General features: G+C 46.1%; 1 protein-coding gene and 1 non-coding gene across 2 annotated transcripts; both read right to left on the bottom strand.

Annotated features, from left to right (window-relative positions):
* Positions 1 to 473: 473 nt before the first annotated feature.
* Positions 474 to 612, bottom strand: LOC123414456. Its single transcript, XR_006614420.1, has one exon. It is a non-coding gene; the product is annotated as a small nucleolar RNA Z247 (small nucleolar RNA).
* Positions 613 to 3,026: 2,414 nt separating this feature from the next.
* On the bottom strand, positions 3,027 to 4,630 carry LOC123412333 (heat stress transcription factor C-2b-like). The gene is made up of 2 exons (XM_045105287.1): positions 4,252 to 4,630; positions 3,027 to 3,707 (listed from the first exon to the last, which is right to left on the bottom strand). The coding sequence occupies exons 1-2, from the start codon at positions 4,468 to 4,470 to the stop codon at positions 3,126 to 3,128; spliced, it is 801 nt and encodes a 266-aa protein (XP_044961222.1). The 5' UTR covers positions 4,471 to 4,630; the 3' UTR covers positions 3,027 to 3,125.
* Between the last annotated feature and the right edge of the window lie 7,240 nt (positions 4,631 to 11,870).

Raw genomic sequence — 11,870 nt, 5'->3', positions numbered from 1 at the left:
AGTTGAATAACCAATGTGACATATACCCATACCTTCGTCCCGAGCACTGTGGATTTGATCCTTGCCACGGTATTTTTCCTTCATGGTGACCTTTTCCAGCTCATTGGTGATGTGGTTGATGGCGCCACTGTCGACATACCAGTTTGTATCGATGCCATAGGAGCCATCTGCCATTGCAGCGGCCTTTTCTTCATCTTGTGAAGAGTATTCATCCTCGTCGTAGCGGTACCAACAATCCTTCGCCATATGACCAAGCTTGCCATAGATCTGGAAGCGAGGCGTGTCCGGTCGGGTTCTGTTGGCACCACCACCGCGGCGCCCGTTGGACTTGCCACGAGGAGCGCCACCACCACGATGCCCTTTGACGCGGAAGGAGCCACGGGAGCGAGAGCCGCCTCCACCATGGCCTCTGGTCGCAGAGTTGGCCGAAGATTTGAAGCCGCTGCCGGAGCCGTGATACTGCGCCATGCGTTGATCAAAGTTACTGAGCATAGCGAGGAGTTCATCGAGAGTTACCGGGGTGACTCGAGCATCTAGGGCGGAGACGAGGGGCAGATAATCTTGATCAAGCCCATGGATGATGTAGGAGATGAGCTCATCATCTTGGATGGCCTTGCCGGCTGCTGCGAGTTCATCAGGGTAGCCTCGCATGGCAGCAAAGTAGGAGGCCACTGACTGGTTTCCCTTCTGCGCATTGATCAGCGCAGTTCGGATGTTGTTGACGCGGCTGAGTGACTGCGACGAAAACATGTTCGCAAATGCCACCCAGAGTTCTCGTGCCGTGGTGATCGTGGTCACCGTGACGAGCACCTCTTTTTAGAGGTTTTGGAGCAGGTATCCGAGAACCTGCTGATCCTCCCTCACCCAAGTCGGATGAAGGGGATTCGACTCAGAGGTTTCCTTCCCGGCGGTGTCCTTGGTGCTAAGGACTGCAGCCGGTTCAGGTGTCGTGCCGTGTCTTTAATTTTCATGAATTGGCAGCCTGATCGGCTGTGTGATTCGTTCAATTCACATGACACGAATTTCGTTCGGTCGGTCGCCCGCGGGCCGCCCGATCCGCCAGCTGCACGCGGACCGCACCGTTAGATTTCCATACATAAAAATTCCCTCGATGCAACAAATTTCGTCCACAATGCATCAATTTTCGTCCACGGTTGTAAAAAATATAGTTATAGCAAAAAAATATCAACGTGGTCGTAACAAAAAAACGTAGTGATAGACGCCGGCGCCCCGCAGTTGTGGTGTAATCTGTGTTCGCCACAAAACGTAGTTGGTGCGGGAGAGTTTCTCCGGGACTCCGCCGCTGAGTAACGACTGGTGGGAGCTGGAGGAAGACATGGCGATGGCGCACGGTGGGTGGAGGTGATCTGGCTACACTAATGGAGGAAGATTGCTCTATATACCATGTGCGATAATGCGGAAACGTCTTTGCCTTCCAGGCCGACGTGCTACGTGTTATATAGATGGGTTGCGAGCCCTAATACCGCGTACAAGTTGTTAGGATAGATCCTTAGAGATACAATCTTGGAGGTTAAGGAAAGCAAGAGATAAAAGATAAAACATTAGATGAGTATCTATCTTGTCTAACTTAAACCCCCCTTCGGTTGAAGATCCTCCTACAACATATGGCCCGCATCATATTGTGTTTAACAAAAAAAATCATCGCACTCCTCCGATACTACTAATCCAATCACTATGATTTAAAACATATAATTAAATATCCATAAAATGAGAATTATTCTTTCAAGCCGATCATCAGTGCAAAAGGTCTAATGCATTGTTGTTGTTTTTTTTTGGGGGGAAATGCATGCATTGTTCGACTTGTGGGCCGTGCTTGCAAACAACTTTTCTTATGTCAATTGGCTAAAACAATCCTAATTATTCAAGATAATCGTTAAGCTTTTCAGACAGGATTAGGATTTTATTGACCATCCTGCTTTAGTTAGAGCACTATGCAGGCCCCATATAATATGTGAAGGCGCAACGTGCATGTAATCTCCTTTATATTAAGCAAGGCACGTGATGCCGCTAGCCAATGCGAACGTGTCGTGTATATTCATCCAACCCGTAATTCACGCTGAGGATTTCCTTCCATTTGAGGATTAGAGGATGTCCTTTCTTATTTTCCTCCATCCTTATATTCTTAGACGTGAACTGCTCCTTTCGTATATTCCTTCTCTCATATTTGCTTCCTTTTTTGCTTCTTAACTTTCTCTCATATTTCTTTTAGTCGGCTGCATGATTCCCTTCTTTAATTTTCATGAGAATTGGCAGCCTGATCGGCTGTGTGATTCCTTCAATTCACATGACACGAATTCCGTTAATTATGCCAAAGGAACCCTTCGATTTCCTTCCTCTGCTTATTGATTCTCGAAACGGTTATTGATTTTAAATTGCATACATATATAGATTGATAGAATGGATGGTAAAGAAGTGATGTGGTATAATTTTATAAATTAATGGTTACCTTAGTTGGTTGTGCACATTATCATTGAGCTGCATGTCACGGTTTCGCACGCTGGGAACGACGGATGGACCAAGCGAGCCGTATGGAGCTATGCACGCTGGAGACGATGGATGGGCCAGGCGGGCCGTATGGAGCGTAGTCAAAGCCCAACCGGATTAATATTGATTGCGGGTTTATTTTTAAAAAGTGAAGGGTTATTGTGTAAAGCACGCGTGACGGATTAAAAATACATATTTCCTTGCATAAAAAAATACATATTTCCTTTATACCGCAAATATATGTGCCCGATCGCTGTATAATTTTTGCCTGAGTTGAAAACGATGGTACGTAGGTCTGTATTTATTACAGAGGTATTTTGGCAAAATCCTTAAAATCTGACTTGGCTACTTTTTGTTGACTTGTAAAGCACACGAATTGACGCCACTATTGTTGACCGTAGCTGCCCAGCGGAGGAGGCGCCCTCAAAACGGACAGATAAAACCCATTGCGTGGATAAACGTCCAGATAAAACACGAATTTGCAAAGCGTGTCGTCCCCGGAACAAGGCAAATCGGGAAGATAGCGGTCAAAATGGCAGTCACGCAATGCCAATAATTCGGCCATAAACCAAGCAGTTAGCACACGCGGGCAGGACATTTCAGCCGGACGTCAGGGCTCATCAGTACCCACTGTCCACTCCAAAGGCAAACGAGCAGCCGGCACCGCCGCCGCCCGACCCGGCGGCCGCCTCCACCGGCACCGGCACATTGGCGAATGCGTCGCCGTCGGCGTAGAACCCCGCGAAGTCGACGGCGTCCGGCCCAAACGCGGACACGTTGCCGAAGTCGCCGTCAAGCAGCAGCCTCGCCCTCTTCTCGCCGCCCTCCACCGGCTCCTGGTCGCCGCTGGCCGCGTTGCCGCTGTTGGCGACCAGGCGCTGCAGCGTGTCGCGGTCGCCGACGATGGTGAGGAGGAACGCCAGCATCTGCTTGGGCTTCCGCTCCGTCTCCTGCACGCGGCGCCACATGGCGGCCACCCTGTCGTCGATGGTGCTCTGCTCCTTCTTCAGCCTCACCACCTCCGTGGCGACCATGGTCATGTCGTCGCCGGTCAGGTCGGCCGCCGACGCGTCCTTGCGCTTGCCGCCGCCGCCGGCGACGGCGGTACCACGGCGGACGATGTTGCGCAGGAGGTGCGTCTGGCCCCGGAGGAACGAGCCGTGGGCGAACTCCCACCGGTCCGGATCCACCTTGCGGAAGCCCTGAGGTGAAGCGGAAAATAATCTCATCAGGGCAGAATCTAGTGCAACGACGCTGGCTCTCTGAACTTTGTGAGAACTAAAATCTGCGCTTTCCGCCTCTAGCCCGTTGAATACGTGCCACGTTCTTGTGCTTCAAACCACGAACACATAGAAATGCCTACTGCTTCCAACTCTTTTCTTTTTGGTACACTTTTTCGAACTCTTTCAAGTTTCAAAGGCGCAAAATATTCAGAAGTGTGTCAGTGTGCGTGTGACATCGCGCGCCATGTGGTCTTCATATGTTCACAAATCCGCACCAAACCAGTTTCCAGAAGAAAAGAAAAATCGACACCCCAACCACACACGCGCGCGCAGTAAAGACGAACTATATACTCCCAAAAAATGTCACGCATACTGCATACACAGTTGTACACACACGCACATAAGAACTTGTACTCCACCGGAGTACAGAAATCTCTCTCTCTCTCTCCCTCTCTGAATCAAGATAAGTACAGGAAATGGACAAGACAAATGGAGGATTAGTAATATGAATCAACGGACTGACATAGGTGTTGAGCTGGCGGACGAAGCTGGAGAAGTTGTTGTGCTTGAAGTGGGCGGGCAGCATGGTCTGCGAGAAGACGAAGGGGTCGGCGACGACGAAGCTGTTGTTCCCCTTCCCCCACCCGATGACGCCGTCCGTCCCCGGGTCCTCCACCATCCGGTACGTCTTCCACACGAACGGCGCCGCCCCGCCTCCGACGCTCGCCGCCGCCGCCGCCATCGGTCTCCCTCTCGCTCTAAAAGCGCCTCAAGATTTGTCCTGAGATTTCTTGATAAAGTGAGGGGAGGAGGGCATAAAGATCAAAGGAGCTACAGAAAAAGGTAAAGGGGGGCGTCGCCAAAGAAGGCAAGATCTGCCGGTCTGTGAACGTGGCGGCCTCCGGTGGCCAGTTTTATAACGAGTTGATGCGCCTGTGGTGGGTGTGGGGGGAAAGCGACGGCGAGGAGGTGGCGACAGGTGCGTGCATCCACGGGCTCGGGAGGTGTCCGCCGGTGGTCACACACGTACCCAGCGTGCCACCGCATCATGGGGCCCCGGCCGGGCGGGGAAAAAGCGCTCACGGCCACGGCGCTCGGGTCCTACTCGCCAACGCGGCCGGGTGCGAGAGGACACCTGCTATGCTCCGGGGAAGGGGCCATGGCGGGCCGTGTCTCGTGCTCATTGGGTGTCATATCACCTTCGGCATAGAAAACCTGGAAAGGGGAGAGAATCGGTGATTCGCGGTCAGGTCGCCGGAGCACGCCGCGAAAATCGCGTCTTCCCGGATTGTTGAGCAGGAAGGCGCCCTGGATTTCTCTTCAGTTTTTTTTTCTTCATTTTTTGTTGTGCAACGGAAGAGATTACTAGTTGAGTCCCCCGCAAAAAGGGAGAAGAGATTAGTTGAGAACAGAGCGGCAACAGGATACCGGCCTGCTTGCTTTCCAGCCATGGGTTCCCCGTCGTTTTGGCAAGACTACAGTTTCGCCACGGCCAGACTCGTCAAATTTCATCGTGTTGGATGCAACTTCCAATTTGGTATGCTGCCAACGAGAAAGATAGCGATGCCCCTCTCCCGATTAGGCCCACCCGTGCAGGCGCCCATGCCATTGCGACCTTGCCCGGTGATGAGGGCAACGCTGTCGCGACTCCTACCGAGATCGCCAGCCACGCATTTCGCGCCGTCCGACCGCTCGACGCGTGGGCTTTAGGACTCGTGCGGCCTCCACGGCGGTTGCGCACCACACGTTTGCTTCTTCCTCGCCGCGAGCGGTCCCGATCAGGTTAGCAATGGTTCCGCTGGGAGTGGGACTGGGTGTAGATTACGCGATCTTATCCCTGCGGCCATGACCACGACCCTGCCGATAAAGCGGCAGACAGCGATACTGTACTCCATGCTGTAGTCGTATCCCGTAATCTTGTGACCACAATGGAGAAATAATTGGTGATTCCTACGTACTTCTTTCGTTACAGTTTAAAATGCACGATTAAATTTACGTATATTTTCATAATACATAAAATTTAGGATGCATTGCATTTACTTCTAACAGCTAATTATTGTTTATTTTAATAGATTGGTTAGGTGTCGCTTGAAAGCCTCGTACTTCGTGTTATGGAGTTGAACTAATATATTTATAAGGACAAGGAGATCGCCTACTTCGCAAAGATTTACCGTGAGTAAGACTAGTCCTCCGTGAACGGAAGCCGTGCTGGAATAGACAAGGCCGCTTCTTGTGGACCCTTTATGGGTGGAGTCTTCCGTGGACTCTCGCAACCGTTACCCTCTGTGGGTTGAAGTCTTCATTAACATGGACGTACGATAGCGCCACTTGTCGGAATCATGTCAAAAATCCACGTGTCAACCTCATGTGTTTGATCTCCCTACCTTACTCCTTTACTTTACACTTGCATGTTTTATTTTTCGCTGCTACACTCTTAGAATTGCATGTGTATGGTGTACTTGACTTGCCTACTGCCAAATCTACCCCTCAACTAAAATTAGGAAAAGGCAGAATCTTTATCTTGGCAAGTAGTCTAATCACCCCCCATTCTAGACATACTTTCGATCCTGCAAGTGCTATCAGAGCTTTGGTCTCCATTGCATTGTTTTCACAACCTAGGAGAGTATGGCGTCTAGTGAGGGAAATTATCACCATAGAGGTCCATACTTCGATGGCACTAATTTTGCTAGTTGGAAGCATAAGATGAAAATGCATATCATATCCTTGGCTTTAATCCTTATGTTTGGGTTGTTATTCGTGTTGGTGTGCAAGGAGATTTCTTCGAAGAAGGGCGTGGACCGGATCGTGAAGCGACAACCAATGAACTGAAAATGTTGCAACTTAATGCATAAGCCGGCGTCATCATCTTCAACTATCTATGCCCCGAAGAATTCAACAAAATCAGCCGTCTTGAGAATGCAAAGGAAATTTTGGATACTTTGATAGATATGCACGAAGGTACTAATTCTATCAGAGAATCTAAGTTGGATATGCTTCAAAGTCAGTTTGACAAGTTCAAGATGAAGGATGGTGAAGGTGTCACTAAAATGTACTCTAGGCTAGCTCTCATCACCAATGAGATTGACGACTTAGGAAGCGAAGAGATGACAGAAAAATTCATCATCAAGAAGATACTTAGAGCTCTTGATGGAAATTATGACACTGTGTGCACATTGATCCAAATGATGCCAAACTACAAAGATCTCAAGCCAACTGAAGTCATTGGCAGGATTGTTGCTCATGAGATGTCACTCAAGGACAAAGATGAGATGCACAACAAGTCAAGCGGTGCTTACAAATCTTCATGTGATGCTTCCGCTACTTCAAAGGACAATCTTGTCACTGGTGAAGAGATAAGGCTCATGGTCAGAAAATTCAACGAGTTCTACAAGATTAGAGTCAAAGAGAGAAGCTCAAGCTCAAGATACGATGAGAAGTGCTCGTCCAGTCATGATCGAAACTGCTACAACTGTGGGAAGCCCGGGCACTACTCCAATGAGTGCTCGACGCCCTACAAGCGAAGAGAAGAGTCACCTCAAAGACGAAGCTCAAGAGATGAGTCACCTCGCAGAGAGAGAAGGAGTACAGAAGATCGTTATGAATGAAGACACTCACAGAGAGGCAAGGAATCGGAGAAGAAGGACAAATACACTAAGAGCAGCTCAAGAAGAAGATATCAAGCTCATGTTGGTGAATGTGTTTGTCGCTCCGAGTCTGACAACCAATCTAAGAGAAGCTATCATTCCAACTCTGACTATAGTCAAGATGAAGGTGTTGCCGACATTACACTTGTTTCCTTCAACTCCTACGACTTATTTGATTCACCAAATGAAGGAATCGAAAACTGCTTCATGGCTAAAGGGCCCAAGGTATCACACCCCGAGTATCTGGCTTTCAATAGTGATGAGGATGACCTGTTAGGAGAAGATGACTTGCTCTTTGATGAAACTAGTGATTGCATTGAAAAAGAACTTGCTAATTATCATGCTAGTCAAGAGAAACTGAATGATGATGATAAGTTTGAGATTGAACGACTAACTCAAGAATCAAACACTCTTAAGTTAGTTCATGAAACTACTCTAGAAGATCATAGAGAGCTTGCAAGAACTCATGAGAAGCTACGCTCCGAGAAGCTCAATTTGAAGCAAGAGCATGAGTTCCTAAAAGCGATCAATGATGATCTTTGGAATAAGAGTTCTTCTTATCTAGCCAAACGATTATTCTTGTCTACTTTTGTTACACAAGTTAAACCTAAGAACACTAGTAACAAAGGTGAGAAAGTTTCTTCATCTAGTAACAGCCATGCTAAAGCTAAATCTAATGATGTTGTTGCTAGTAGCTCTCTTGATTCCACTAATGATTCTCTTAGCCAAGTTATACTTGAGCAAGAAAATGATTTATTGAAAGGGGTTATAGAGAGAGGTGTCTTCAAGAGTCTTTCTGGGAGTAAACAATTTGAGGAAATTGTTCGCAAGCAAGGAGGACATCAAAAGAACCAAGGTGTTGGCTACTTCAACGTCAACGAAGATGATTGAGAAGAAGGTCCATATCCCATTCCTAAGTTTGTTCCTCAAGAGGAGAAGTATGATCCTACTCCTCCCAAGGGAACAAGCTCACAAGATAACCTTCCACCACAAGACCACAAGGGCAAGGGAAAGCTTCAAGAAGACATTGACTTATTTGAAGAAGAACCCTAAGTCAAGGTCAAGTGGATTCCCAAGGATACTTCTAGCACTACCTCATCTAGTGCTACCACAACTCCAAGGATCCCCATCAAGTTGATGTGGATTCCCAAGAGGAAGAACTAGAAAGTTCTTGAGGGGTGACTCCGCCAATGAAATTTACTCTCATTCATTTTGTCAAGAACTATTTGCAATCAACCTCAACCATATGCAGTAGTTCAAGGAGTCACCCATTCCCTCAAAGGTAACCAAGGAACAAGGTAATTAATGCATCTTTGGACATCATCCCATTTGTGTTTCACTCCATGTCCATGGATATTCTTGCATTTGTTCCTCGTGCTTTGGGACTAACCCATGTAGGTGAGAAGAGTAAGAAACAACAAGGATTGCTCCCAACTCAAGATGATCTTCATCAACATTGAGCATCCACCACTACTTCACCTACTTGAAGTATTCTATGACAAAACCCAAGGTTAGTTTGTCCCTCTTAGGGGGATGTCATATCAAGGGGGAGCTTTACTATAAATCTTGAGTATAAGCATCTGATGTCTACTACGCAACCTTCTTCTTGTAGACGTTGTTGGGCCTCAAAGTGCAGAGGTTTGTAGGACAGTAGCAATTTTACCTCAAGTGGGTGACCTAAGGTTTATCAATCCGCGGGAGGCATAGGATGAAGATGGTCTCTCTCAAGCAACCCTGCAACCAAATAACAAAGAGTCTCTTGTGTCCCCAACAAACCCAATACAATGGTAAGTTGTATAGGTGCACTAGTTCGACGAAGAGATGGTGATACAAGTGCAATATGGATGGTAGATATAGGTTTTTGTAATCTGAATTTCCAAAAACAACAAGGTAACTAGTAACAAAAGTGAGCACAAACGGTATTGCAATGCGTGGAAACAAGGCCTAGGGTTCATACTTTCACTAGTGAAGTTCTCTCAACAAAGATTACATAATTGGATCATATAACTAGCCCTCAACGTGCAACAAAGAATCACTCCAAAGTCACTAATAGTGAAGAACAAACGAAGAGATTATTGTTGGGTACGAAACCACCACAAAGTTATTCTTTCTGATCGATTTATTCAAGAGTCCGTAGTAAAATAACACGAAGCTATTCTTTCCGTTCGATCCATCATAAAGTTCGTACTAGAATAACACCTTAAGATACATATAAACCAAGACCCTAATGTCACCTAGATACTACATTGTCACCTCAAGTATCCGTGGGCATGATTATACGATATGCATCACACAATCTCAGAATCATCTATTCAACCAACACATAGAACTTCAAAGAGTGCCCCAAAGTTTCTACCAGAGAGTCAAAACGCGTGCCAACCCCTATGCATAGGTTCCCAATGTCACGGACCCGCAAGTTGATCACCAAAACATACATCGAGTACTCACATGAATCAAACGTGTGCCAACCCATATGCATAGGTTCCCAATGTCACAAACCCGCAAGTTGATCACCGCAGATAGACACGTGCAAGATATACATCAAGTGTTCTCAAAGACTCAATTCGATAAGATAACTTCAAAGGGGAAACTCAATTCATTGCAAGAAGGGAGAGGGGGAAGAACAACATAAGATCCAAACCTTCGGGGGTCTCTTTTGGTCCAAAAAAATCATCGTAAAGTTTTATTCCATTTGGACTCCGTCTGAAAAAGGGTCAAAAACACGGAAAAAACAGAAACTGGCACTTGGCACTGAGTTAATAGATTAGTCCCAAAAAAGATATAAAATAGCATATTCATGCATATAAAACATCCAAAGTTGACAAGATAATAGCATGGAACCATCAAAAATTATATATACGTTGGAGACGTATCAAGCATCCCCAAGCTTAACTCCTACTCGTCCTCGAGTAGGGAAGTGATAAAGACCGAATTTTTGATGTGGAATGCTACCTAACATATTCGTCCTTTGTAACTTCTTTCATGTGACATGAATGTTCAGATCCGTAAGATTCAAAACAATAGTTTACTATTGACATGGAAACAATAATACTTCAAGAAAACTAGCAAGGTAATCATGAACTTTCGAAATAACAAGGCCGAAGAAAGTTATCCCTACAAAATCATATAGTCTGGCTATGCTCCATCGTCCCCACACAACGAATTTAAATCATGCACAACCCCTGTATTGGCCAAGTAATTGTTTTCGCACTCTTACTTTCTCAAACCTTTTACAACTATCACGCAATACATGAGCGTGAGCCATGGATATAGCACTATAGGTGGAATAGAGTGTGGTGGTGGTTGTGAGACAAAAAGGAGGAGATGGTCACATTGACTCGGCGTATCAAAAGGCTATGGAGATGCCCATTAATAGATATCAATGTGAATGAGTAGGGATTGCCATACAAAGGATGCACTAGAGCTATAAGTATGTGAAAGCTCAAAAGGAGAACTAGTGGTGTGCATCCAACTTGCTTGCTCACGAAGACCTAGGGCAATTTTGAGGAAGCCCATCATTGGAATATACAAGCCAAGTTATATAATGAAGATTCCCACTAGCATATGGTGGTTACGAAATGAGAGGCTCTCAATCATGAAGAACATGGTGCTATTATGAAGCACGAGTGTGAAAAAAGATAGTAGCATTGTCCCTTCTCTCTTTTTTTCTCTCTTTTTTTGTTTTTGTTTGGGCTCTTGGGCATCTTTTTTTATCTTTTTTATTGTGGGCAACTTTGGCCTCTTTTTTATAATTATTTCCTCACATGGGACAATGCTCTAATAATTATGATCATCACACTTTTATTTACTCATAGCTCAAAGCTTAGAACGATGATGACTCTATAGGAAATGCCTCCGGCAGTGTACCGGGATGTGCAACGACCTAGCTTGGCGTATGACGTTGAAACATCTCGCTAGCTATCTTACGATCATGCAATGGCAATATGAGAGTGACGACACAAGTCATGAGACGGAATGGTGGGAGTTGCATGGCAATTTATCTCGGAATGGCTATGAAAATGCCATAGTAGGTAGGTATGGTGGCTATTTTGAGGAAGGCATATGGTGGGTTGGTGCACCGGTGAGAATTGCGCGGCACTGGAGAGGCTAGCAATGGTGAAAGGTGAAAGTGCATCTATACCATGGACTCACATTAGTCATGAAGAACTCACATACTTGTTGTGAAAGTTTTTATTAGTAATCGAAACAAAGTGCTAAACGCATACTCTTAGGGAAAGGGTTGGTAGGTGTTAACCATCGCGCGATCCCGACCTCCACACAAAGGATGACAATCAATAGATCAATTATGCTCCGACTTCGTGACATAGCGGTTCACCATACGTGCATGCTATGGGAATCACTAACTTCAACGCAAGTATTTCTACATTCACAACACCCTACTAACATAACTCTTAATATTACCAAATCCACGTCTCAAAACTAATTGAGAGGAATCAAGACTTCTCTTTCTACTCAATGCACATGAAGATGGAGGTTT

The sequence above is a fragment of the Hordeum vulgare genome, chromosome 7H (assembly GCF_904849725.1).
Source record: "Hordeum vulgare subsp. vulgare chromosome 7H, MorexV3_pseudomolecules_assembly, whole genome shotgun sequence".
In the NCBI taxonomy this organism is placed as follows: Eukaryota; Viridiplantae; Streptophyta; class Magnoliopsida; order Poales; family Poaceae; genus Hordeum; species Hordeum vulgare.
The sequence above is the reverse complement of the archived record's forward strand: the minus strand, read 5'-3'. Positions and strand labels throughout refer to the sequence as shown.